The sequence below is a fragment of the Pelodiscus sinensis genome, chromosome 4 (assembly GCF_049634645.1).
Source record: "Pelodiscus sinensis isolate JC-2024 chromosome 4, ASM4963464v1, whole genome shotgun sequence".
NCBI lineage: Eukaryota > Metazoa > Chordata > Testudines > Trionychidae > Pelodiscus > Pelodiscus sinensis.
In genome coordinates, this window is record NC_134714.1 from 130,391,768 (window position 1) to 130,417,083 (window position 25,316).

The 25,316-nt window shown below is 57.7% G+C and overlaps 2 protein-coding genes across 13 annotated transcripts in view; both read right to left on the bottom strand.

Moving 5' to 3' along the window:
- Positions 1–386: 386 nt before the first annotated feature.
- LOC142829360 (uncharacterized) lies at positions 387–5,352 on the bottom strand. Of its 3 annotated transcripts, none has more exons than XM_075928974.1 (2): positions 5,196–5,352; positions 387–3,505 (listed from the first exon to the last, which is right to left on the bottom strand). In XM_075928974.1, exon 2 carries the CDS (start codon positions 3,457–3,459, stop codon positions 1,633–1,635), a length of 1,827 nt encoding a protein of 608 aa, XP_075785089.1. In that variant the 5' UTR covers positions 3,460–3,505; positions 5,196–5,352; the 3' UTR covers positions 387–1,632. The 3 variants fall into 3 exon arrangements, with proteins under 3 accessions (XP_075785089.1, XP_075785090.1, XP_075785088.1); XM_075928975.1 differs by having other exon boundaries at positions 5,185–5,324; XM_075928973.1 differs by having other exon boundaries at positions 5,120–5,270.
- Positions 5,353–11,060: 5,708 nt separating this feature from the next.
- The window catches only part of SRCAP (Snf2 related CREBBP activator protein), a 29,612-nt gene continuing 15,356 nt past the window's right edge, over positions 11,061–25,316 (bottom strand). For all 10 annotated transcript variants that reach the window (XM_075928867.1, XM_075928863.1, XM_075928859.1 and 7 more), the window contains 20 exons: positions 24,580–24,749; positions 24,295–24,487; positions 23,639–23,775; positions 23,033–23,219; positions 22,546–22,715; positions 22,003–22,334; positions 21,423–21,713; positions 21,169–21,333; positions 20,155–20,379; positions 19,632–19,943; positions 19,303–19,550; positions 18,679–19,022; positions 18,234–18,436; positions 17,908–18,077; positions 17,456–17,652; positions 17,223–17,337; positions 16,893–17,021; positions 16,626–16,808; positions 16,140–16,223; positions 11,061–15,496 (listed from right to left, as the gene is read on the bottom strand). In XM_075928867.1, the coding sequence (XP_075784982.1) occupies positions 12,194–15,496; positions 16,140–16,223; positions 16,626–16,808; positions 16,893–17,021; positions 17,223–17,337; positions 17,456–17,652; positions 17,908–18,077; positions 18,234–18,436; positions 18,679–19,022; positions 19,303–19,550; positions 19,632–19,943; positions 20,155–20,379; positions 21,169–21,333; positions 21,423–21,713; positions 22,003–22,334; positions 22,546–22,715; positions 23,033–23,219; positions 23,639–23,775; positions 24,295–24,487; positions 24,580–24,749 (7,158 nt within the window). In that variant the 3' untranslated portion in view covers positions 11,061–12,193. The remainder of the gene's footprint in view (positions 15,497–16,139; positions 16,224–16,625; positions 16,809–16,892; positions 17,022–17,222; positions 17,338–17,455; positions 17,653–17,907; positions 18,078–18,233; positions 18,437–18,678; positions 19,023–19,302; positions 19,551–19,631; positions 19,944–20,154; positions 20,380–21,168; positions 21,334–21,422; positions 21,714–22,002; positions 22,335–22,545; positions 22,716–23,032; positions 23,220–23,638; positions 23,776–24,294; positions 24,488–24,579; positions 24,750–25,316) is intronic.

The following is a 25,316-nucleotide window of genomic DNA, read 5'->3' on the forward strand; positions in this document are numbered from 1 at the left end:
ACGCGGCATGAACTAGGTAGTTCGGATCAGGCTTCCTATTCCGAACTACCATTACTCCTCGTGGAACGAGGTGTACAGACATTTAAAAATGGCGGCGCCCGGCAACATGCAAATGAAGCCCGGGAAATTCAAATCCCAGGCTTCATTTGCAACTCCGGTTGCCTACATTAACCACCCTAGTTCAAACTAGGGTGGTAGTGTAGACATACCCTACCTGTCCTCAGCACAGTATGGAATGTGGAATTTTTGTTTTATTCCTAATGTCAGAAGACAATTTTGTAGTTTTTTCCACCCCCCCTGTAAAATTAGTTCCTTGATCTGATTTCAATTTTTGCCAGTAGGGCCAAATAGGAGAATATCTGGACTACCAACACACAAGCCACTGCTGAAGCAAAAAATATTTATTTTCTTTTTTACTTGTAGGTAACAATCCCACAAAATGAATCTACAAAGTGAAACATGGCGCTGAATTTTTATTCAGCACTGTTACTTTAAGATCATTTTGCATACATATTAAGCAGTTGCAACAGTATTATTTCACATTTTTTATCTCTGGCTACAAACTCCGTCTTCAATTTTTGCCTAGTTTTATCAGTCCCTTGCTATACTCCTGAGGGAACACCATGGACCAAATAAATCAAATCTTTGTTTATGGCACCACTCACATTAGTGCCTCATTCCCTTTTTACATAAGTAAGCACTCTCCACGGCTCTATATTTTGGTTTGTTAAATTCTTGATGGCACCTGTTTTATTGCATCTGACAATACTGCAACCTACCTCTGCAGAGCCTACAAATCAGGTAAAGTCTTTTCAAGGCTGACCGCTAAAACAGAAGTGCTCACAATTTTATGGAAATGAACCATCATTTCCTTGCCACCTTTTGAGCACTTGGCATAGCAAGAGTTAGCAATAAGATTTTCACAAAGAAATGGAGCCATACAGCTCTTTCTTCAATAACAGAAGGGTGATTATCCCTGCCCTCCTGCTGTAGACCATGAGCTGATTCTCGACAGGGAGGCTGCACTTAAAGGTTTATTAATTTACCAGTGATGATGGTAAGAACAGAGTACCTTTTAAACAAACCAAGTAATGAAATAAAAAGGGTGAAGTGGGACATATGAAAATGATGAAGAATGCAAGCACAAAAAATTATAGGAGAACATGGAATATGGGAGGAAAAACAATTTATAAGAGATGGGAAAGGAGATCCTAAGGTCAGGCATGACCTCAGACTACAGAGAGCATAATGGTCCCTTCTGGCCTTGGAATCTAGGAAATCTTTATAACAAAGGGAGAGGATGAAGCAAGGGAAGCAATGTATGAAAGGAAAAGATCAGGGGTAAGTTTATTAGAAAGGGAGAAATCCTGCGGGAGCATTATATACCCATGTAGAATTGGAAATCAAAAGCAAGGGTATGAGGAAAATAGTGAAGTGTTCTAAAGCGCAGCCAACAGCATCAACTTTGGCACCCTGAGTTAAGTGAGACATGAAGGAGAAGGAAAAAAAGGAGCAGGCCATAAACATCAAAGCCTTTGAGTTAAAGTGTCCTCATCAGACAGTGGTGTTGGAATTTGAAGGTTTAAAGGCTGCTCTCTTTTCTTTTTAAGCCTGTTCTTTTCTTTTTCTTTTCTACATTCTCAATGAGCCACTAATGGGCCCCATTTTGCTACTGCTAACTGCTGCTGTGCTGCGGGTGGAACGAGTTGGGGGGTGCTCAGAGGCACTGTTCTCCCCCAATGAGATGCTATCTGGCTCTGCTTCAGGGATGGCGTTCTGGGGTGGAAGCAAGGCTGAGGTCTCACTGTCCAACTCTGGCTTTTCTTTCTGCCAGGGAGGAGCCATCCCATCCTCACTATCCAATGAACTCTCACTGCCAGCCAGGACAGGATCCTCCTTCCTCCATCGCCGCCTCCTCTTGCGACCAGGCAAAGGTGGCTCATTCTCAGCAGACGTGTCACGGTCTGAGGCTGACCTGGAGCATACAACTGCAACCTCCATGTGAGGCGAGGCTGGGCTCTTGGCGGGCCGGCCCCGCTTGCGCTTGGAGGGTGATTCAACACTGGGGACAGCCGGGGCCCAAGGCACCTTGCGGGGCCGGCCCCGCTTGGGCTTCTCCAGAGGGCAGCCATTCTCACTGCTTACTGTCTTGCTCTTAGATGAGGCTGGCTCAGAGACACTGGTTCCTGGCTTCTGGGCATGTGGCTTTGGGGTGCTGGGTGATGGCTGTGCTTCCCCCTCCCCTGGCAGTTCTGAGGTCCTGCTCCTCGGGGAGGAAGGTTCAGGCATCTTGGTCTCCAGTTTCATGACATGGAGGGTGGGCACACTGGGTGATGGCTGCACATCCCCCTTGTTGATTTCTGGGAGCTTGTTTTTGGAGGAATGGTGCCGCTTACGGGGCAAATCAGGCGGAGGAGGAGTGATCGGGGCACCATGCACCTTAGGAGGCCGACCCTGCTTGCGCTTCTTGAGGCATGAGTTGCTTTCACTGCTTTCTGTCTCACTCCTAGTTGAGGACAATCCAGAGGCCTTGGTCTCCAGCTTCCTTATGTGGGACTTATGGGCATCGGATGGGAACTGTGCCTCCCCCTGCCTCAGCTTCTCCAGAGACTTGATCTTGGGAGGCCTGCCACGTTTACGGGGTGAATCAGTGCTGGGGATGACCAGGAAACGCTGTGCCTTGGGTGGCCGACCCCGCTTGCGAGGCAACTCAGTGCTGGTGATGACTGCAGAACTCTGTGCCTTGGGAGGCCGGCCCCGCTTGCGGGGTGACTCAGTGCTGGGGGCAACTTTGGGAGGCTGGTCCTGCTTGTGGGGTGATTCAACGCTGGGGATGACCAGGGAACACTGGGCCTTGGGAGGCCGGCCCCGCTTACGGGGTGACTCAGTGCTGGGGACGACTCGCACACAGTGTACCTTTGGGGGCCGGCCCCGCTTGCGGGGCAACTCAGTACTGGGGGCAACCTTAGAAGGCCATCCCCACTTTTGGGGTGACTCAGCGCTGGGGGGGACTGGGACACAGTGTACCTTGGGAGGCCGGCCCCTCTTGCGCTTCTGCAGGGAAGAATCATTCTCACTGCTCTTCTTGCTGCTGGATGAGGAGGGCTCAGGCACCTTGATCTCTGGCTTCCTGGCAAGAGACTTGGGGGTGCCGGCTGGGGTCTTCACCTTCCCTCGGCTTGGCTGCTTCACAGACTTGTTCTTGGGGGGCCGGCCCCGTTTAAGCTTCAGTGGCACAGATGATAGGCTGGTGGCCACCTCCAGCTTAGAGCCTTTGTTTTCACTCTCCACCTTGATCTTACGACTGGTGGGCTGGGCACGGCGCTGCAGTAGTTCCTTGCCAGTGGAGCACAGCCCCGGTTCCAAGATGCGGCTGGCCCAGCCGTCCTCTTTCTGGTCCAACTCTCTCGTGCCCCCCAAGTCAGGCAGTTTGTTCTCAAGCCGTATGTCCTGGGTCATCCTGGTCAGCTTCTCCTGGGGCTAGGTTCCCTGACCTGAGTGCCAGCTGGAGGAGGAAAGACAGAGCAAATGGAGAGGGGGAAGCTACCCATCTCTACCTGCAATCCCCCACCTGACTCCATGTTCCCCATCCAGCGTTAGAGCCTGACTCCCAGGTCCACCCCTCCTCTAGGCAACCCTTCCCCCAACCAGCCAACCCACCAACACACCAACACCCACACTCAACCATCACTCCCGGTACCACTTGCCCCCTCCCCCACCGGACCACCGTCACCCCGGGTACCACTAGCCCCTCCTCCACCCGACCAACCGTCACCCCGGGTACCACTAGCCCCTCCGCCACCCGACCAACCGTCACCCCGGGTACCACTAGCCCCGCCCCCACCCGACCAACCGTCACCCCGGGTACCACTCGCCCCTCCGCCACCCGACCAACCGTCACCCCGGGTACCACTCGCCCCTCCGCCACCCGACCAACCGTCACCCCGGGTACCACTCGCCCCTCCCCCACCCGACCAACCGTCACCCCGGGTACCACTAGCTCCTCCTCCACCCGACCAACCGTCACCCCGGGTACCACTCGCCCCTCCGCCACCCGACCAACCGTCACCCCGGGTACCACTCGCCCCTCCGCCACCCGACCAACCGTCACCCCGGGTACCACTCGCCCCTCCCCCACCCGACCAACCGTCACCCCGGGTACCACTAGCCCCTCCGCCACCCGACCAACCGTCACCCCGGGTACCACTCGCCCCTCCGCCACCCGACCAACCGTCACCCCGGGTACCACTCGCCCCTCCCCCACCCGACCAACCGTCACCCCGGGTACCACTCGCCCCTCCGCCACCCGACCAACCGTCACCCCGGATATCACTCGCCCCTCCGCCACCCGACCAACCGTCACCCCGGATATCACTCGCCCCCCCGCCACCCGACCAACCGTCACCCCGGGTACCACTAGCCCCTCCGCCACCCGACCAACCGTCACCCCGGGTACCACTCGCCCCTCCCCCACCCGACCAACCGTCACCCCGGGTACCACTAGCCCCTCCGCCACCCGACCAACCGTCACCCCGGGTACCACTCGCCCCTCCCCCACCCGACCAACCGTCACCCCGGGTACCACTAGCCCCTCCCCCACGCGACCAACCGTCACCCCGGGTACCACTAGCCCCTCCCCCACGCGACCAACCGTCACCCCGGGTACCACTAGCCCCTCCCCCACGCGACCAACCGTCACCCCGGGTACCACTCGCCCCTCCGCCACCCCGGGTACCACTCGCCCCTCCGCCACCCGACCAACCGTCACCCCGGATATCACTCGCCCCCCCGCCACCCGACCAACCGTCACCCCGGGTACCACTAGCCCCTCCGCCACCCGACCAACCGTCACCCCGGGTACCACTCGCCCCTCCCCCACCCGACCAACCGTCACCCCGGGTGCCACTAGCTCCTCCTCCACCCGACCAACCGTCACCCCGGATATCACTCGCCCCCCCGCCACCCGACCAACCGTCACCCCGGGTACCACTCGCCCCTCCGCCACCCGACCAACCGTCACCCCGGATATCACTCGCCCCTCCCCCACCCGACCAACCGTCACCTGGGTACCACTAACTCCTCCCCCACCCGACCAACCGTCAACCCGGATATCACTCACCCCTCCCCCAACCGTCACCCCGGATACGACCCCCCGCCACCCCGATCCACGCCACAGCCGCTCACGCGCACGGCACCTCCTCGATTCCGACCCGCCCCGCGCTGCCAGGCCAAGCGTTGATTGGGCCGCGCCGAGCCCACTTCCGGAACAGAGACCTCACGCGCGCCAAGCAGGCAGGCCAGTCAATGGGCAGGGAGCAAATAGAGGGCGGGCCCGGGCCATTGAGCGGCAGCGAGATGGACCAATCGAGCTCCGGGGCTGGGCGACTCTCGAGCAGAGCGGCCAAACAGAAGCAACAGGAGGGGTTTAAAGTTGAGTGACGGCTCAGAGACCCAATCAACGCTGGAGAGGCACCGCGGCGCTATGATTGACGTGTCACTCAGCCGTGGGGAAGGCGCGGCAGTGCCCAGTAGCCAGCCAATCAGGAGCCAAGAGGAGGGAGCCGGCCAGCCAAAGGGGAGAAGAGGCGGCGCCCTTTCATAGACAGCTTCCTGGGCTAACAGGGGGTCAACCAGGTGACCTCTGACCCCCAGGGCAGGGTTAGGGCCCCCTCAGCCAAGAGGTCATTGCTGTAGCTTGGCCACGTGATCTGAGGGCTGTCACATGATGAGCACTGACCCTGAGGTGCCCTCAGGTCATATGATGCCCCAGTGGGGGGGCCTTGGAGGGCAGGGTGGGGGTCTGGAGGCTGCTTTAGAGCCCTCCTGCCCCTGGCAGGGCCCAGGGTGCCTGGAATCCAGAGACATGTTTCCTGGGCCTGGGGCTTCGGGCAGGGGGACGGCGGGTAACGGAGGCAGGGCAGGGCAAGGCATTGCCCACCCACAGAGATGCAGGGGAGGCGTCTGCCTATGTCCAGCAGGTGCCTCCTAGCCCCATGCAGCGGATGGCAGCTGCAGGGGACGGGGTGAGGCTGGCAGTGTGGCCCACACTCACGTGGCTGAGAAGACCTGGGGTCCAGGGCAGGAGCCAGTGGCTGCAAGAGGAGCTGGGTAGGCTCTGGTGGGCATGGAAGTGGTGGGACCATGGGTAGAAGGGGTGGGGTGACCTATCTCCCCAAGCTAGCTGTTCCCCCACCACCCATGTGACAGACACTCATCTCTTGTTCTGCTGTTGCCCATATGTCGAGGTGGGGGAGCCCTGTCTGGCCAGGGAAAGAGAAAAACTCCCAAGCTAATCCCAGGAGGCAGCTATAGCTGATCAAACAGCTCCCCCTGCCCCAGAAACTAGATTTTGGCTCATTGATAAGAACCCTCCTTCTTTCATATGCCCCAGAAGCATGGGGATTTCCATAGAAACATACCATCAACAAAGGGTACACTGAGGCACAAAGAAGGGAAGATAAATGTTTTATGAGACAGTGGAAAGGCTAGGGCAGGTGCCCTGACTCTCAGGCCATCCTCTCCTCTAATATGCAATCCCCTCTCACTGCCCAAAACCCTGGGGCTAGAATCCAGTAGGTCTGGTTCCCAGGCTCCATTCCTTGAACCAACTTGTATGTATACTATGTCCTGGCTGAGACTTGGCCAGGTGGGTGGATGTGTTTGACAAGGCCAGCTTCGAGTCAGTGAGCTTATGCTGAGAGACCGGACCCAGCCCTAAAAAGGCACTGTCAAAGCAGGGCTTGGAACTCAGAAGCATACAGAGGAAAATGGGCGCAGCTGAGATGTTAGCCCAGGACCCTGCTGCCAGTTAAGTCAATTCTCCCATAGGGGGGCACCTCCTTCCACGCACCTTCCCAAAAGTCTGTTTCCCCAGTAGGGATGGAAACTCCCCATCAGGCCCTATCCAAGCCAGCCTGCCCTCTCAGTTCCCTCTGCTCTACTCCTTGCCCTTCCCTATGGCAGACCACACTCATTGCTGCTTTGGTGGTCTGGGATAGTTATTCCCTTTAGCACTCTTGCTCTTGGCTAGAAACTCAGCCCCTCCTGGGTGGTGGCTAATGATTTTCCAATATGCTCAGGGAGAGAAAGAAATCAGACCTAGGAACAGGAGGGGAAGAGGAACTCCATGGGGGAGGAGATGGCATTCAGCATGGAGAACAATTACACTAGGAAATCCAAGGGGGATGAGGCAGAGACTGCAGCGATGATCCGGGCGGGGCCCACCCAACCTTTGTACCATCTCAGTGCTGGAGGTTCCTGGCTTTTGGACTATAGTGGGGGAATAGGGCTGTGCCTTGGTTTGGGCATACAGGGGAGGAAGAGGCTGTCTCAGTGAGAGAGGTTCCTGGGGGCGGAGATCGGTTCTTGACCCTGCACTGTTTAATATTTTTATTAGTGACCTGGCACAAAACAAATTAATCACTGATTGAGTCTGCAGGTGACACAAAGACTGGGGGAGTGGTAAATACAGAAGACACAAGGTAATTGATACAGAGCAATCTGGATTACCTAGGGGTTTTTACAAACACTGTTTTCTAATATGCTAAGTCTCACTGTGTAGGAACATAGAATGCAGGCCATGCCGAGAACACAGGCCAGGCAGAAGGCAGGAGCCAGGCAGAGTGCAGGGGCTGGATATAGGGTAGACAAGGTGGGTATGGGGTGGAAGGGATGCAAGACATGAGATGGGCTGAGTGGAATGTAGGGTAGGTTGGGTGCGGGATGGACTGCCAGCAGCGTGGGCAGGGCATGTGGTGGGCAGGACAAGCAGAGCAGGTGGGGTTCAGGATTTGGGCAGGTAGAATGTAGCATTGGTATGTATGGTGTCCCTAGCTCAGTCAGAAGCTGGAAATGGGTGACGGGATGGATCACTTCGTTCCCTGTTCTGTTTACTCCCTCTGGGGGCACCTGGCATTGGCCATTGTCAGAAGACAGGATACTGGGCTAGATGGACCTTTGACCTGACCCATAGGAACAAAGTATAATATCACAGAACATTAGAACTGGAAGGGACCTTGAGAGAGACCTCATGGAAGGACCAAGCACCATCTATGATAGATGTCTATCCCACCTGCTCTCAAATATCTCCAGTGATGGAGAGTCCACAGCCTCCTTAGGCAATTTATTCCAGTGTTAGAATAAATGGGAATAAAGAGGTGAGAATAGAGAGGGATGTGTGTGTATTTCACACACAAAGAATAAAGGGCTTGAGAAGTAGTCTCATGGCCCAGGCTGTTACTCCACCAATTGCATTTAAGGGCAGAGGGAGAGCGGTGTGGATTCATCGGATCTGTGCTCTGTCCTGGCCATTAATGTGCCCAATGTCCAGGACTCCTGATGTACCACAAGGGCATTCCCTGTGCCCATGCTGACCGGATCTTTGAGCTCAAGGCACCCCATCTCTCAGTATTGATGTCAACAAAGATAAACTTCTCGCAGGATCCAGGCAACAACCTTTCAAAACAAGGCATCAGCTATTAACAGGGCTCCACCAATTTCAGAGTCATAGGCAGGGCTTCAATCTATGTAATCTACTTGCCTGTGGCGAGTAGATTACAACCCGGAAGAGCCGGGTTCAGGCGATCTGAGCATGCGCAGAACGATCCGCGCATTCACAGAACGCCGGACAGCGCTGCTGGCGAGCAGGGCTCGCCATGGCTCGGCAACCCCTGATCATAGGATTTTAAAAATTGTAATTGTCTTGATTTCAGCTCTTTATAGCTGAAATGTCATGATGTTGTAATTGTAGGTGTCCTGACCTAAAAAGGAATGTTTGTGTGTGTGGTATTGCTACCCTTCTGCATTGCTACTGAAGGCAGTGCAGCTGTTAAGAGCCAGGCAGCCGGACAGCAGCTGCTGGCTGGGAGACCAGCTCTGAAGAGAGTCACTACCAGTAGCCATAAGGATAGGATGGTATGGTATTGCTTCCCTTACTTCTGCCTATAGAGCTGGGTCCTCAGTCAGCAGCTGCCACTATCTGGCTACCTAGTTGTGAAGGCAGCAGTGTAGAATTAAGGGTGGCATGGTACTGTACTTCTTCTGCACTACTGCTGGCAGAGTGCTACCTTTATAGCTGGGTGCTGAGCCAACTACTGCTCTCTGGCTGCCCAGCTCTGAAGGCAGCATAGAAGGGTGACAATACCATGACTCCCTGCAACTTTTGAATCAGGACCCAACATTTGAAAAATGCTGGTTCCTCCCCCCACCGAAATTTAAGTATTCTGTACATTTTACCCTAGATACCAGACTTCATTGTCCATGATATTTCATGGCTGTGAATTTGGTAGGGCCCTATTAGTTACCTAGGAGCCACCATGAGAACAGACAGCATGCACAAGCCAGGCTTCAAAGCGTCCCCACTGGGAGGAGCCAAGTCCCACACTGCCCTGCTCTTCTGAGGTCCATCCTGGCTCCTTGGCACTGTCCCTTGGCACTTCATTCTTTTGTTTCCAGCTGTGGGTCATTTTTCCCCATGGCCTCATCTTGGTTCTTCCATTGGCAGTATAGGGGGATGCAGATTCCAGACTGTTCTCACTGAACTTACTGGGCTTAACTGGAATGTGCAACTCAAAACCTATCCTTAATCTCCCCTGACCCACAGAGCAAACTTTCCCTCACAAGGAGAGCAATGCAAAGTGGGAAGAGGCTTTGAGTCAGCCATGGGAGTCATATAACTAGCACAAAGCATTCCCACCTCCTCACACACCCAGACTAGCTGTCCTGCACGCACCATTACCATCAAAGGAAGGGGGAGGTGGCAGCCACCTGACTATGGCATATTACAGGCACAGTGATGTGCCATGCCCACAGCTGTGCCATGAAGGGCATAAAAAGGTGCCAGCCATGTGGCTGAGCCATACAGGACAATGCAAATCACATGGCTGAGTCATAAAAGGCATAGAGTGGAATGATGGATACTGCAACCACAAATGATATCCAAGGCAGGCTACTCCTGGCATGATTATGAAATTGTCAATACTTTGTTTTTAAGAATGTTTTCTTTGTGATGCTTTTGTCCTAAGAATAACTATACTGGAGGCTCTTGTTTTAGAAGTGCCATCATGTGGCTCATGGTAGATTCCCCGTTCTCAGGAGTCATTGGACGCATTGCCTGGGCCTCCAAGAGATTGACAGAAATTGGGTTGGGTAAGAGGCAGAAGGAACACAATGGAAGTTTTTAAAATACTGATGGGCTGAGAGTGGGGAGAAAGCCTGTTTTCCCCAACTTACAACATATGAACAAGGGGACAGCAAAATTATAGCAAAGGAAATCCTTTTTTCATACACAGAAATTAGTCTTGGGGAACTCACTGCCACATGATAATGGCAATACTAAGATTTTCGGAGGCCTGCTAAACAACACCCAGAGTTAGCATAGCTCATGCGAACGCCAACACAAAGTACACCTCTCCTTCTTGGACCTGAACTCATCTTTAATTCTTAGAAATTGCAGTGTGAATCTGATGTAGGGTCAGATGACCCCTACATCTGCTACTGGGATATTCCCACACCTTCCTCTAGTGGTTGGGGCTGCCAGACAGGATACTGGGCTAGATGACCACTGACTCTGAGCCAGTCTGTCCCCTCTCCGACGCATGTTCTAGCTTGACCATCACATACAGGGCTCAACACAGGAAAGGTGATGCTCCAGGAGGGCTGTTTTACAGCTTAAGTCCGGAAAGAGCTCAACGGAGCATCTAGTCTGACCTGCTGTAGAGCACCAGTCATTAATCCCACCCAGTTCCCTTTGTTAGGTCCAATGACTTCAATTAGCCCAACACATTTTGGTCCTGCTGTGAGCTACAGAGAACAGGGGTGGGAGGAGACAACTGAAGTGCCACTACGGCCCAAACCTCTGAAAATGGCAGGAAATGGGTTAGGTGAGGGATACCCATGATCCCAGCATGGGAGTGAGCTATGCGGCGGCAGGCAGTGAAAGAGCACAGTGGCAGGTTACAATGAAAATCACGGCCATAAGAGGAGGAGGCTGGGAAGGAGTGGAAAGGAACCAGGCATGTGGAAGAGGCACAAACCACACTGCAGAGGCGGGGGCTGTGCTGTTGGTTTTTCTTTTTTTTTTTTTTTTAAACACTTTATTCATAGCATTATTCTGAAGAAAGATTACATCGGACCTCTGTACACGTTCTGAACATGCTTCAGTAGGAAAGACAGCTCCATGGGAACACCTCCCCCCAGTCCCTACACCCCCTGTGCCCCAACCACACGCTCACCCCCCCAACCATCAGACAACAGCTGCTGCCCCCAGTCCTGCCACGGAGGGGGGAATGGTGTACTCCCCTATACAAAATAACCTTTGCATAGATTATGTTCAAAAGAACCTATTTTACAACAAGGGCTGTACATAGAGAGAAAGGTGGGGGGTTGTGTGTGTCAAGGGGTTAGGGTCCAACCAATCAGAGCCCCAAGAGTCCTTGGAGCTGTGAGTCTGAAATGTACATAATTAAAAAGAGGACAATGTCTTCTGTGTGTTCGGGGCTGCTGCACCCCGTGTTCCAGTCTGTCCCCAGTGGCCACATTTGGCTGCAACAGCCTGACAACATGGCTCCTGCATGGAAGAGCAGGAAGGAAATCGAGAACCCCAGGTAGGAGTGGGAGGCCACCAATTTGGTCGCGTCAGTTAAAAACCAACCCAAGCTAGTTAAAAAGAAAGGGTGAGTTTTTAGAAATCAGAGGGGAGCTCCCTCCATTGGTGGGGCAGGAGTGGAAATTGGAACCAGGCCTGGATTGGGCAAGACAATAGAAATAAAAAAGGATGTGTAACGCCTGGGCCAATCCAGCCAGGCCCTCAGCTGACCCCGTGCCCAGAACCAGGGGGAGCCACACACATCACTTGCCTGCTCCATGATGTCAGGGAGCAGAGCCCCCTTCCCTCTCGAGACACGTCTTCCCCAGGGCCGGAGCAGCAGGGTCACCCAAGCTGCCGCACCTTGCAGCTGGGTTAACTTGTGCCCACAGAGCCGAGCGTGTATTGGGGCAAGGGGAAATCGGACAGCTCTGCCACCAGCCCCTCCCGAGTTCAAGTAGTGGTTTAGCAGTCCAGACGGGGTGGCAGGGATGCAGGAAGCCCAGCATGGTTGGACTGCTGCCCGAGGAGGGTGGGATGGGGGTGGGTGGGTAGGTGAGCTCCGATCTATCCCAGTGGGAAGTGACTCTAGGATCTCCCAGGCTGTGGTCACGTTTTGGGCTTTCGGCCTCTGATACTTAGCGAGGAGGTAACCATGGCAGCAGGAGCAGCAGTGGCCGAGGGCGTGGGGGCGCCAGCAGCTGAGCGAGTATTGCCGGCTGGAGTGGCAGCAGCACTTCGCAGGATTCGGTCAGCCGAGCTGCCCTGGGGGCACTGCCGTCTCCTGCCGCTAGGGGCTCGGGCTGCGTGGCGGCGTTGGCGCTTGGGCTGCCGTTCGCCCTCCTCCCCGCTCAACTCTGCCGATGATTCCGACTCACCACCTCCCTCCTCCTCTGAAGAGCCAGCAGCCCCGGATGACTTGCCACCCTCTGACAGGCACCCCCGCTTGCGCCTTTGATGCTCCTGCTCCAGTGGTGGCATCAAGCTGCCTGGCCGCTGTCGGGTGGAGCGAGCTGGGGTCTGTTCTGACATGCTGCTCTCCCCTGAGGAGGTGCCGTCTGGCTCTGGCTTAGGGGCTGCATTCTGGGATGGAAGCAGGGCCGAGCACTCACTGCCTGATTCCAGCTTCTCTTCCTGCCGGAGCCGGGCCAGCCGGGTGAGGGGCCGGGCTTCTTCACCATCTGACGAGCTCTCACTGGGGGCCGGACCGGGCTCTTCCTTCCTCCTCCGCCTTCTCTTGTGGCCAGGTGGGGGCGGCTCCTTCTCAGTGGATGTGTCGCGGTCTGAGGTTGAGCCAGGACGAGGGGCTGGTGTCTCAACACGGGGGGAAGCTGGGTTCTTGGGGGGCCGGCCCCGCTTGCGCTTTGGGGGTGATTCAGTGCTAGGAGCGGCAGGGACCCAATGTGTCTTCGGGGGCCGGCCCCGCCGGCGCTTCTCCAAGGGGGAATCATTCTCACTGCTCTCTGTCTTGTTCCTTGGAGAGGCTGGCTCGGGGGCCTTAGGTTCCAGCTTCTGGCCACGTGGTTTTGGGGTGCTAGGCAGTGGCCATGTCTCCCCCTTGCATGGCTGCTCCAGGGTTTTTGTCTTGGGTGAGGATGGCTCCGGAGTCTTGATCTCTGGCTTACTAATGCGGGGCACGTGGGTGCCAGGTGGTAGCTGTACTTCGCCCTGGCTTGGCTGCTCTGGAGACTTGTTCTTGGGGGGTCGACCCCGTTTACGCTTGAGGGGAGGCGGGGGCAGGCTGGGGGGCAGTTCCAGACCAGAGCCCTCATCTCCCCTCTCCTTGGCAGCCCGACTCTCCAGCTCAATCCTACGGCGTGCGGGCAGGTCACGGAGCAGCGGCAGCTCCTTGCCAGAGGGGGATAGTTCCATTTCTGAGATGCTGTGAGCGGAACTGCTGCTGGGACTCACCACAGTGCTACCAGTGGCATCTGTCTTGTGGACGCGGTTGCGCCGGCGCCGGATCAGCTCTTTCTCCTCCACTACAGTGACCAGGCGGCCTGGCAGCTTGCGCAAGACCTTGGCAGCTGGGCCATCCTGGCCCTGGTGATTCTGCCGGATCTCCACATCAGCACTGGTGCGCCGGCGTGGTGTTTTTGCTGGCGACGGGCTGTCCGAAGAGGAGGTTGTCCCTGACTGCATTTCCCCCAGCTCCAGAGAGGCTGCACTCACTCCATCTGGGTGCTGGGGCTTGCCTTCCTGGTCCCCCAGACCCCTCTTGGGCATCTCCTTCAGGGTGCCGCTGCCACCACTGATTAGTTCTGCTGGCTCTGTGGAGTCCTGGGCCAGGTCTTGGGGCTGGGCCTTGCTTAGGCTATTTGAGAAAGGGGAAGGCCTCTCTAGCCCATTCTGCTCTTTGCTGGGGGGAGGCATTTTCAGTCGAGGCAGGGAGTTGGCAGCCTCCACAGGCTGGTTCAGGGGGCCCATGAGAGGCCAGGCTGGCTGGGGCTCTGCCTCTCCTGGGACTTTGTCCTCTGTGGTGGAGAAAAACTCAGCAGTGGACGATTCGATCCCTGTCTTAGCAGCACCATGGGTGGGCATCTCCAGGGGGAGCTCTGCTACAGGCCCATCAGGCACTGGGCTCTCCAGCTCCTCTGGGACATGCCTGACTGGCTCCCCCCTCTTCACATCCACACTATGCAGCTCCCCTGGGTGTTGGGCCAGCTCTTGGGCCACCTTGGCTTTGCTCTGGAATCCCTTGGCTTCTTCAGGTGTCTCCTCCCCAGAAGCTGGCGTCTCCAGGCTTGGCACCAGCTTGTCAGTGGCTGGGATCTCCAGTCCACAGGGGGCTGGGAGAGGAACTTTCTCTGAGGCAGAAGACAGCTCTGTGCTCCCCATCTTCTCTCTAGTCACAAGCTCCACTGAACCCAGCACCTCTTCCCCAAAGAGTGGTGGCTTCATCTGCAGCACATGTTCAGCGGGGAGCATTTTCGAGGCCGGCTCCTCTGTGGATGCTGTGCTCTCATGCCCTACCAGGGCTGGCACTCCCATGGCCATCCCCATCTCAGTAGCTGGAAGTGTTGACTGGGAGGACTCTCTGGCAGGTGCTACCTCCGGTCTCAGCTGGAGAAGTTTCGCCCCAGTGATCGGTGTCTCGGGAGTCAGGTCCTGCTCTCTAGCAGGTGCCACCTCTGGCCTGAAGAAGGCTGGCCGGGGCACTCTGTCCCCTGGAGCTGGAACATCTGTTCTTGGGGGCGCACTCCGCAGCACCCGCTCCATGGTAGCCAGAGACTCTGTTCTCTGCTGGGTGCCTCGTAGCACCCTGTCCCCAGGTACTGGGGCATCTGCTCTCTGAGGGATGGCTCGGAGCACCCGCTCTATAGCGGCCAGGGGCTCAGCTCTCTGATGGGTGCCTCGCAACAACTTGTCCCCGGTGGCAGAGGGTTCAGGTCTCTGTGGGGAGGCCCGAAGTACCCTCTCCCCAGCAATGGGAGCCTCTGTTCTGTGATGAATGGGCCGCAGCATCCTTTCACCAGCTCCTGGAACCTTCCCTGGGTCCTCCCTCTTGGCCACAGCCCTGCGGGTTAGAGCCGGCATCTCCTCCCGCACCAGGTCCCTGCGGATGGCGGCGCCACGTGTGTGCTGGGCCACCAGGGACAGGTGATCTTCTGGCTCCTCAGACTCCAGCCTGGCATGCTGGCCCCGCAGGTGGCGCAGGCTTGGGAGCCGGGCGTGGGGCAACTCGGTGTCCACTCCATCTGCCTCGCGCAGGGAGAGGCGAGTGCCCCGCAGTCGCTCACTCATGCGCGTGCCAGCCCGTTCTGGGCATGCACGGCTGGGCACCCTGGCCTTCTTGCTCTTCTTCATGTAGCCTTCTTCACTGAGCCTACCCTCATCCTCGTCGTCAGGCAGCTTGAACACCACCTCATCCTTGGCCTGGTCTATGTCCTTCCGGGCGGCCTCCACCTGCTCCTAGATGGGGGGGAGGGAGAGACAGCAGTCATATGCTAGGCAGCCAAAGTACCTGCTCTGAGCCACTGCAGCAAGGAGAGGGTGGGACACAAAGTCAGATGGGCCCATTGGCCTAATTCAGGGCAGGATATTGGACTAGTTTGGCCCATGGGTCTCAGCTAGGGCAGCAGGGAAAGGGCGAGGTACACGGCAGAATATGAGAGGGATGCTTGTGCCTCGATGGTCCCATGAGCATGATCTGGAACAGGATACAAGGAGCCAGATAACCCTGTGGCTGTGACCTGGGATGGTGAAGGGGACGGGATACCCAGCTAGATGGCCCCTGGGTGTGATCTGAGGCAGCAAGGGGGACAGGACACTGATCTAGATAGGCTTACACTATGCCTTGGTGCCCCGGGGCCACCCTGTCCACCAGTCAGCCGGTGCTCCAGTGTCATCTCCATGAAAGGTTATAAGCCCAGGGGTGTAGGGCTCACAACAGCCTAAGAGATGGTTGCTGTGCGGCTGCACCACCGAAGCTGCGTTGCATGTGGAGGGCCACGCGCTTAAGGTTGGAAGTGCTGCCAAAGCCATTCTGGTCAGCCATGATGAGATGCTCCACCCCGCCTCAAGCAATTAAAGAGTTCCAGGGGGTCACATTTACCTCTGCCTGCTTCAGCTCTTCTCGGCTGATGTCCTCCAAGGAGGCCTCCAGGAAGTTCATGGCATAGCGTTCGATGGGGGTGAGCTGCAGGGGGAGAAGACGAGGCACAGGAGTGACCAGATAGATTTGGGAAGCCAGGATTCCTGGGATCTATCCCTAGTTCTGGCAGAAGAGTGGGGCATACTGGGTTAGAGCAACAGGGGGCGGGGAGTCAAGACTCTTGGGTCCTTTTGCACATAAGAGCCCTGAAATGTTGGGCCGATCTAATTGGTGAAACCCAGGGGTCCGCTGGAAGAGTCTGTAAGATTCTGAACCTATCCACCAAGAGCAGGGCTCAGTTCTTCCAGCAGGGGGCAGCAAGGACACAGCCACCCACTCCCTTCCCATGATGCAATGCTCCCACAGTTGAGATACACTAATGTATAGGGGGTAGGAACAAGATGAGTGAGGTGATACAAGGTGGATCCCCTTCGAATCAAGGTGCACCTGCTCCACGAGTGAGGCAATCTCCTGCTCAGCCTTAGACATCTCCTCCTCTTCCTCCTTGCTGGGCCGCTCATCGGCATCTAAGGGAATGTTCTCGTTGAACTCGGCCAGCTCCGCCACCTGCTCAGCCTTGGCCTGCGTAGCCGCCCGGATGTCTTCAGGGTCCTCGGCCTTGCACAGCGCCTGCCACGAGACACACTCACCTCAGTGGATGAGGCAGCAGAGCGGAGGGAAACCCTGCCCTCCCCATGGCTGGGTGGGGTTTACCTGCTCCAGGATCTGGGTCTGCTTGTTAGCCATGGGATCCTCCTCATCCTCTGGTGCCATGGTGAGGACCTCCCCATCCTTCTTGGCCGGCTCATCCAAGGGCATGTCAAAGAGCTCCCGGATGGTTTGCTGAGGGGCAGATACACCCAGATTAGGCACAGACCAGTGTCCCCCTATTCAGGGAAGAGAGTAGGGTCTTTTGGGTTAGAGCAGGGAGTCAGGACTCCTGGGTTCTGGCAAGGAGTTTCAGCTTCTAGCCCTGCCTTAGTTGCAAGTCCACGAGGGCTGCAACGAAGCAGAGAACACAACTGCTTCAGCAGGGCGAGATACCTGTTTGAAGTAAGCTGTGGTGAAGTTTCCTCCCTCAATGGCCATGTCTCCCAGCATCCTCTTCTGATTGGCCTTTTTCAGGATGTTCTCCTCTACTGTCCGCTCGCTGATCAGCCTGCACGGGGAGGCAGAGAGGAAACTTACCCACTGGGCCAGCGTCAGCCTCATAACTTGGGAGAGGACACGTGCTGTCAGGAGGAGACAGAGCAGGTGATGCGGGGCACACAGCAGACCTGTAGATGTGAACGTCACGGGTCTGGCCGATGCGGTGGCAGCGGTCCTGGGCCTGCGCATCCATGGTGGGGTTCCAGTCGCTGTCGTAGAACACCACCGTGTCAGCACCCGTCAGGTTCACCCCCACACCTCCACTGCGTGTTGATAGGATGAAGCAGAAGATGCGCTTGTCGGCGTTGAAACGCTCCATCAGCGCCTGCCAGGGAGGGGGAGCCAAAATCAGGGGTAGCAGATAGGACATGGAGCTGGTGGGGTCTAGTGGCACCGGGTACAGCAGCAGGGCTCAGTCTGGACCCCCAGGTTCTGGGAAGGAAGTGAAGTGGATGAGACCTGGTGTGAAGTGGATGAGACCAGCAGGAGAGACCGGGTGGCTCTGAGGAGCCTCTAGCCTGGCTGCTGAGTGAAGCCTCACAAGACATGGACACGAGGGAAAGGCAGCAGATGGAGATACCTGTCTCTGTTCCACACGGGTGCTACCATCCAGGCGCAGGTAGATGTGCCCATGGTAGTTGAGGAACTGCTCCAGCACGTCCAGCATACGGGTCATCTGGGTGAAGATGAGGACACGGTGTGCACCGGCCTTCAGCTGTCGCAGCAACAGGTCCAGGGTCTGGAGCTTTCCTGCAGGAAGGAAAGGGGACACTGATCAGACCAGCAAGACAGAGGGTGAAGGAGAACCAAGAACAAATCTAGCCTCTGCTTTTCCCTTGAGCAGTCCCCTTCACTCAGCCTCCCTGCATCCCAGCCCTCCTCTGGGTCAGCCAGGGGCCCACATACCACAGTCGTACTGGATGAGGCGGAGGTCAGGGAACTGGGTGCGCATGTTGCAGACGATGCGATGCAGGCCACTGGCGCGGGGTGAGATCTCCCGCCGCAGCGTCTCCTTGAAGATGGCCTGGTGGAGCAGGAGTGACGGGGGTGGGTGAGAGGTGTGAATGGTGATGGCAGGTGCCTCCACGGGAGGCATAGCAAAGATGAACCTGCAGATACAACAGGCAGGGCTGAGGGTGCGAAGAGCCGTGGCACAGCAGCAAGCATGGGGGACTGTGGACACGCCTTCACCATCATCAGCTCTGGGAGGGGAGGGGGAGTCAGTGGATTACAGTGGGGCTGAGCAGGAAACTGGGAGTCAGGGCTGCTGGGTTCTAACCCCTTTCCCAAGGCAGCTGCCCCAGATCCCTGGTCCTCAGAGGGGCCCAGCCGCGCCGCCGGGAGGCATTACCTCTCGATGATGTCTGCCAACTGCTCAACCCTCTGCTGGGGTGTCAGGATGGCCTGGGCAAGGGCTGTGGCCCGCTGCCAGTACGCCTCTAGGTGCTGGGGGTCCCGCTGCACCTGCGCCACGTAGCAGTGGGTGTAGCTGGCCCCCTTCCAGCCATCCAACTTGGGGGCCACTTCCTGCCCCTCCTCCTCCTGCTCCCCAGCAGGGCTGGGAGGGAAGAGGGTGCAGAGGCGCAGCACCTCAGTGCCGTAGATGGGCGCCAGGTTGCAGTGCTGCTCGTTGAGGCGGAAGAGCCGGTCCAGGCGCTCCTCTTTCTGCTTCTTCCGCTTCTCTTCAAGTGATTCCTGTTGCCAGGACCACAGACACACAGGCCTCAGGGCTTACTACGGGACACCCCCCCAGCCCCAAAACTCTCCCCCTTCCACCCGGCCCAGTCTGGGCTAGCACAGCTCCCCTCTCCCCTCCCCTTCCCAGTTGGTCCAGACCTATCCCAGTCCCACTACATGGAGATCCTCCTCCCCACATTAAGTCCAGCTTGGGCTATCCCAGCCCCTCCCCCTGCCCACTCTGACCCAGGCTCAGCTCCCTCTTCTCCCCACTCAGTCCCAGCATTCATTCACTCACCAGATAGAAGGGTGACCGGGGCGGGGGAGGGGGCTGCCGTCTGTGCCGTGGGGCCCGTGGCGATGGGGGTGGTGGGGTGGGTGTGGTGGAGCGTAGCGTTAGTGTCTCAGGTTCCTCCTTGGGCCCTGGGCTGGGCGCAGCTGCAGGCGCGGGCCGGAGAGCCAGCGAGGGGCAGCTGACAGTGGCGATGGTGGTGGCAGGAGGGTTGGGGAGAGGGGCCGCCGGGACAGGAGAAGGTGGCGCTGGTGCTGCAGAGGAAAGCCAGGTGGGATCAGTGCGAGTCCTAGGGCACAGAACCCCAACTAGGAAGGCAGAGAAGACAAACTTACCTGGCTGCTCCATGCTGGGCACTGGTGCCTGCACTACCCGTATCATGGGCCGCACTAGGGCCTGGAGTGGGGTGGGTGTCCGCACAGGAACCAGCGGTTGAGTGGGCAGCCGCACGGGCGGGATGGGTGCCACAGGGAGCTGGGCTCGCTGTGCCATCAGGGTAGCTGGTAGGGTAGGCAGGGTGGTGGTCGAGGTGGCTGTAGCTGGGCGGGGAGGCTGCTGGAGGGCTGGGGCAGGCACCAGGCCATCCCGTGGGGCTTGCCGTACCACAATCTTTACCACCCCAGAGCTGTTCACCACCGAGGAGGGCACTGGGAGCAAGGAAAACCGGGTTATACACGTGCCCACGTGAACCACTAGACCCCACTCTCCTCCCACAGCTGAGGACAAAACCCAGGACCACTACTTCCCAGCCCCTTCTGCTCAATCCCACTAGCTCCATTCTGCTCCGAGAACTGGGAACAGAACCCAGGAATCTGGCCTCTGCTCGCCGTGCTCTGCCCCCAGGCCGCTGGCACTCACCTTGTGTGGCACCTATGGGGACACTGATGGCTGCTGACGTGGCGGCTGCCGTAGTGGCAGAGGCTGTGGCGGGCAGGATGGTGGTGGGCTGGGGGCCTGGCATGGCCTGCACCCCGCCCTGCGCCTGCCCACTCTGCTGCGTCATGGCCTGGATGAGCGCCACCTGGGTAGGCTGGCTGATGATGTGGTGTTGTCCCCCGGCCGAGACCAGGTGAACTACATTCCCTGCAGGGGGAGAGCATGAACAGCTGGTACCTGCAAGCTTCCCCACCAGCGCGCACACGCCCAGCCCGGTCCCTTGTGCGCCTGCCTGCTGCGACCCGGCCAGGCCGGCACTGGGGCCTTACAGCAGGGCAGGCTCAGAGGTTTGCTCTATCCCTCGGGTCAACAGACGCCTCATGGGCGGAGACGGCTGGAGCTAAGAGGGATGCCACCCTGGCCATCTGTGTCTCCCCCGCCCTCCTTCCTTCCTTCCCATGCCCCTCTGCTCCCTGCTCACCTTGGTTCTCCACTCCCCACCCCATCAGTATCCCTCCGCACATCCTGCACCTCTCTGCTCCCCGCCAATCAGTGCCTCTTGGTTCCCCTTGACCTAATGCTCCTCAGTTCCCTGCATCTTCCCTTGGCTGCGCTGCAGATCTGTTCTTACTCCACCACCAGGGCTCTTCCATCCCCTCCCCCAAGTGCTGTTGTCTCTCACACCTCTCCCTCCACTCTGGCTTGCCTGGTCTAAGGACAGTGTTGAGCAGCCCCCAGCAGAGCTCTGGCTGCGTGGGGAGAAGAGGCGAGAAAGCAGCCAGGGCACGGGGCATGAGTGAGAGGCAGTGAGGACAGCAATGGTGGAAGCAGAGGAAGGAGTGAGTGGGGCAGGGAGAGGGCTCTAAGGCTCTCAATACTCAGGGACTGCTGAGATGCAGCCACCTCTGGGATGGGGCGTGGGGGCCGATTTTACAGATATCCCGGGGAACAGGGCAGAGGTACCTGGGCCACAAGGGAGGGGAGGGGTTTACCTACTTTGCAGCTGTCGGGGCTGGGCCATGGTGACCTGCCGCACCTGGGTGCCCGTCAGGGTCAGCTTGTTGCCTTGGATCTGGAAGGTGAGGGGCTTGCTGCCTGGGGCGCTCTGCAGCGGCCGGTTGGCCAGAGAGGCCAGCTGTGCGATACTCACTACCTCGCCCGCTGCAGAGAGGAGACGGGGTCAGTTCCCAGGGAGGGGCCAGGTACCCACCACCCTCCCCCCCACTCCCTGCAGCGCCCCTTGTACTCACAGGGCAGCCGGGCCTGCATGTCTGGGGAGAGCAGCAGTCTCTGCTGCACAGCACTGGTGGCTGGGAAGCTGTAGCCAGGCAGGGTGTTGGTGGTGGAATGGACTGTCACTGGCTTCATCATGCCCCCCATGGTGCCAGGGTTCAGGGGGCTGGCGGCTAGCCGTACAGCGGGGGCTGGCACTGGCCCAGGCTTGAGGGCGGAGGCAGCAGCAGTGGCAGCAGGGGCCGGCAGCACGGGAGGCTGGGGGGCATTTGGGACCAGCTGGGCCGCAGGCATCAGTGTAGGCAGGACTGCGGGAGGAAAGAGGGGCTGGTTAGAGAGGAGTCTGCCAGCCTAGCCACGCAGCCCACGGAAGGGCAAGGAGGTTACCAGCCCAGCTCCGCCAGCCTGGGAAAGAGGCCAAGGCGCTTTTACTTGGCCAGGCCCTGCATCCCAAAAAGGAGAGGGGAGGGGAAATCCTGGCCACACCCTCCCAAGTATGGTATCTCAGGCCTCAAGCAGAGGCAAGGGCCTCATCCTAGAGGATCCCAGTGGGAACTCAGCCCCACCCCACCCCTCCCACGGGAGCAAGGCCCTTACCCTGCGGTGCAGACACCGGGGCCTGGAGCACGGCAGCAGCAGCGTTGTTCTGGCTCAGCGTAGGCACTAGTGTTGGGCCCTGTGGCCTGGCAGCGGGAGGCACCGGCACTGGGGACGGCGGGAGGGGCAAGGGCAGCGAGACAGGTACGGCCATAGGGTGAGGGAGTAAGGGCGGCTGAATGGGCCCTGGGAGAACGGGGCCCATTGGGTGCATGGGAGCCAGAGCCTCTGGCAGCACAGGAGTCATAGGTCTCTGCAAGGGGGTTATGGGGCGAGGGCTGTTCACCAGCACCACGGTCCGGTTCTCTGGCTTTGGCACCGGCTGCAGCATCCTGCAGGGAGGGGGACACAGACAGTGTGAGGGGGAAGGGAATTCACCACTCCCTGCTGACCCTCCTGCAAATCCAGGCCTCCCCCTCTAGAGAAAACCAGGTCTCCTCCCAACCTCCTACTCTGTGCTATGGAACCATCCCCCATTGAGATCCCCAGCCAAAGACAGCCTCCTCCCCTCCCGTAGCGATCCACAGTGGGGGGCTGCAGTACCTGTTTACTTTCATCTTGACAGGCTTGGGCCTGGGCGGAGGGTCTGGGGACTCTGCGATTTCCTCAATTAGCTTCCTTGTCACCTTCCACTTCGGCAGGAAGGTGTCGGCCTCATAGCGGGACACACGCCCCTCCAGGTTGATGAGGTCGAAAATTCCCATGTCCACATGCTGCAAGGGGCCAAGCCCAGTTAGGAGAGGACCAGCCCTCCCCATGGCTCCTCATGCTTCCCTCTGGAGCAACACCAGGGCTGGCAGGAAGGGGAAAGGACCCATGTGCCATTCCCCCCGCTCCCTCTGCCATGGCCACAAAAGCAAACCAATACTCTTTGCTCCCCCTAGAGGGGAATGGCCCTATATCACGCCCCCCCCCCCCCACCTTGTCTTCTCTTAGCCAGCTAAGCCCCTGCCCTGTGGCTGCATTGGAGCTGATGTTCCCTAGAGGAGAAAGCCCGTCCCATCTCCCTTGGAAGGTTGGGGGCACCTGCCTTAAAGGGGTCCCTTTCGAGGGCGCCCAGAACGAGGGAGGCGGTGCTGAAACAGATGCCCTCGGTGATGAAAGGCGAGTGGATGGGACGGGGGTCGAAGAGGTTGGGGTGGTTGCACACCTTCCGCAGCTGCATCAGGATGTTAATGACACTCATGAAATGCCCCGTGGCCAGAGTCTCCTTGGTGCTGAAGGGAAACCAAGAGCAGAGTCAGCTAGAGCTCCTGGCTGCTACCACAAGTTGCGTTTCTGGGCTGGCAGGCATGTAAGAACCATAGAGCAACCCCACCCTGGGTTCAGCCACCCAGTGCTGACCGCATGGGAACACTGTACAGGGATCTGAGTCAGGGCTAGGGAGCAGTGCCTGATTAACACAGCAACTCACCACAGCCGTTTGGGACAGGAAGCTGTGTCCAACTGAAACTATGGACAGGATTCAGAGCAGCAGAATGCAATCCCTGGAATTGAGATCTGGCCCCACTCCCTGACAGAGCTGGGGACAGAACCCAGGAGTGCTGACTCCCAGCCCCCCCTTCTCTAAACCATTAGTTACCCCACACCCCCAAAACCAGGTCAGACCCAAGTGTCCTGTCCCCTCTGCACTCACGTGGCCTGGGCCATGAAGTCATCGTAGAGATAACGCTGGCGCTTGGACAGCCGGCACTTGATAACGTGCTCGTATTTCTTTGGCATTTGCTTCTCCACGTCCACCTTCACCCTCCGCAGGAGGAAGGGCCGCAGCACCTGCCGGGGTGGGGCAGAGGCATCAGTCTGAAAGCCAGCCCTGCCCCTAACGGTCCCAGGTGTCCTGATCACTAGCTTGAAATGCCCACGCACAGCCCAACAGGGAAAGTCTGCCCTCACACCCTGGTCCCCACTGGGCAGCATCCCCCACCCTACGGGAAGTGAGGCTAGCAGAAAGAACTCTGACCCTTCAGAGGCATGACCTATGAGAATCCTGCTTGTGGACAATGCCCAGCCCCCACCGATTGGCCCAACTGTACTATTCAAAGCAGCAAGCAGCACAGAAAGTTGTGTGAGCAACTGACTGACTTCCTGACTTGTTTCCAATTCTGACCACTAGGCCTGTCACCCCTGCTCTGAGCATTGGATCAAACCACCCACATCCTGATCCTGACTCATTTCCTCTTCCAACCCCAGTCCCTTGCAGACCCCATCCCAGGCCTGATTCCTAATAGCCCCTGCTTCCCACCCCTCAAAACCAGCCCCAATCCCCAGCAGCTCCACAGTTCCGACTCTCACCTTGTGCAGCCGCTTGACCAGGCTCTCATTGTACTCCTGGCTGCCCTCTATCATGCCTGTCAGTGGGTTGGAGAACCACTCCTTGAACTCGCGATGTGACTGGAAGACGTGGGGCATCAGGAAGTGCATGAGGGACCAGAGCTCCATCAGGCTGTTCTGCAGGGGGGTGCCCGTCAGCAGCAGCCGCCTCTGACTGGAAGAGACATGGGGAAAGGCAGGGCAGAGCAGTGAGTGTACTGGGACATGCTGGGCCAGGGCCCCCCGCCCTCAGCTAGAGGTACCCACCTGTTGAAGTTGAGCAGCGACTGCCAGCGCTGGGATTTGAAGTTCTTGATGTTCTGGGCCTCATCCAGAATCAGGTACTTCCAGTTCTTGCGCCGGAATGCCTGGTGGTCCTGCAGCACTAGCTTGTACGAGGTGATGCAGATGTGGAAGGCGTTGGGCTTGGTCCAGCCCTGCAGGAGGGGAGCTGGGTTACACTGGGAGGGGCTGAGAGCCCCTAAAGGATGGACCATCCAGATCCCCTTCCCATCCCCAAACCAGCAGGTCCACTGTCCAGGAACAGACTAGAGCAGGCACCTCAAAGGGTAAAGGCTTCATGTCTGTCTCCCTGCTCCCTCCAAGCCAGCCAGTATCCTGTGTGACCCTGCAGAAGCCTGCCTCCTCATAAAGAAGGAGTGTTCTAACGATACAGAACCGGGAGGCACTTCAATAGAGAAAACTGGAATATTACACTAGAAGTGCTGGATGACCCTGACACTGACAGACAGAGATGGGATGAAATCTAGTAGAACAAAGTACAGAGTCCTGCACCTCAGCTCTAATAAGAAGTTCTGCTACAAGCTCATCAGTTGGAAGCAAGAGAGGAGAGCTGTGGGTGTGTGGGTTGATCACAGAATAACTGAGCCACCAATGTATTGCAGCAGTGAGAAAGGCAAATGTGATTCTAAGAAGTCTCAGGAGAGGCATTTCTAGTAGAGAGAGGGAGAAGTATTAATGCCTGTCCAGTGCACGGGTAAGAC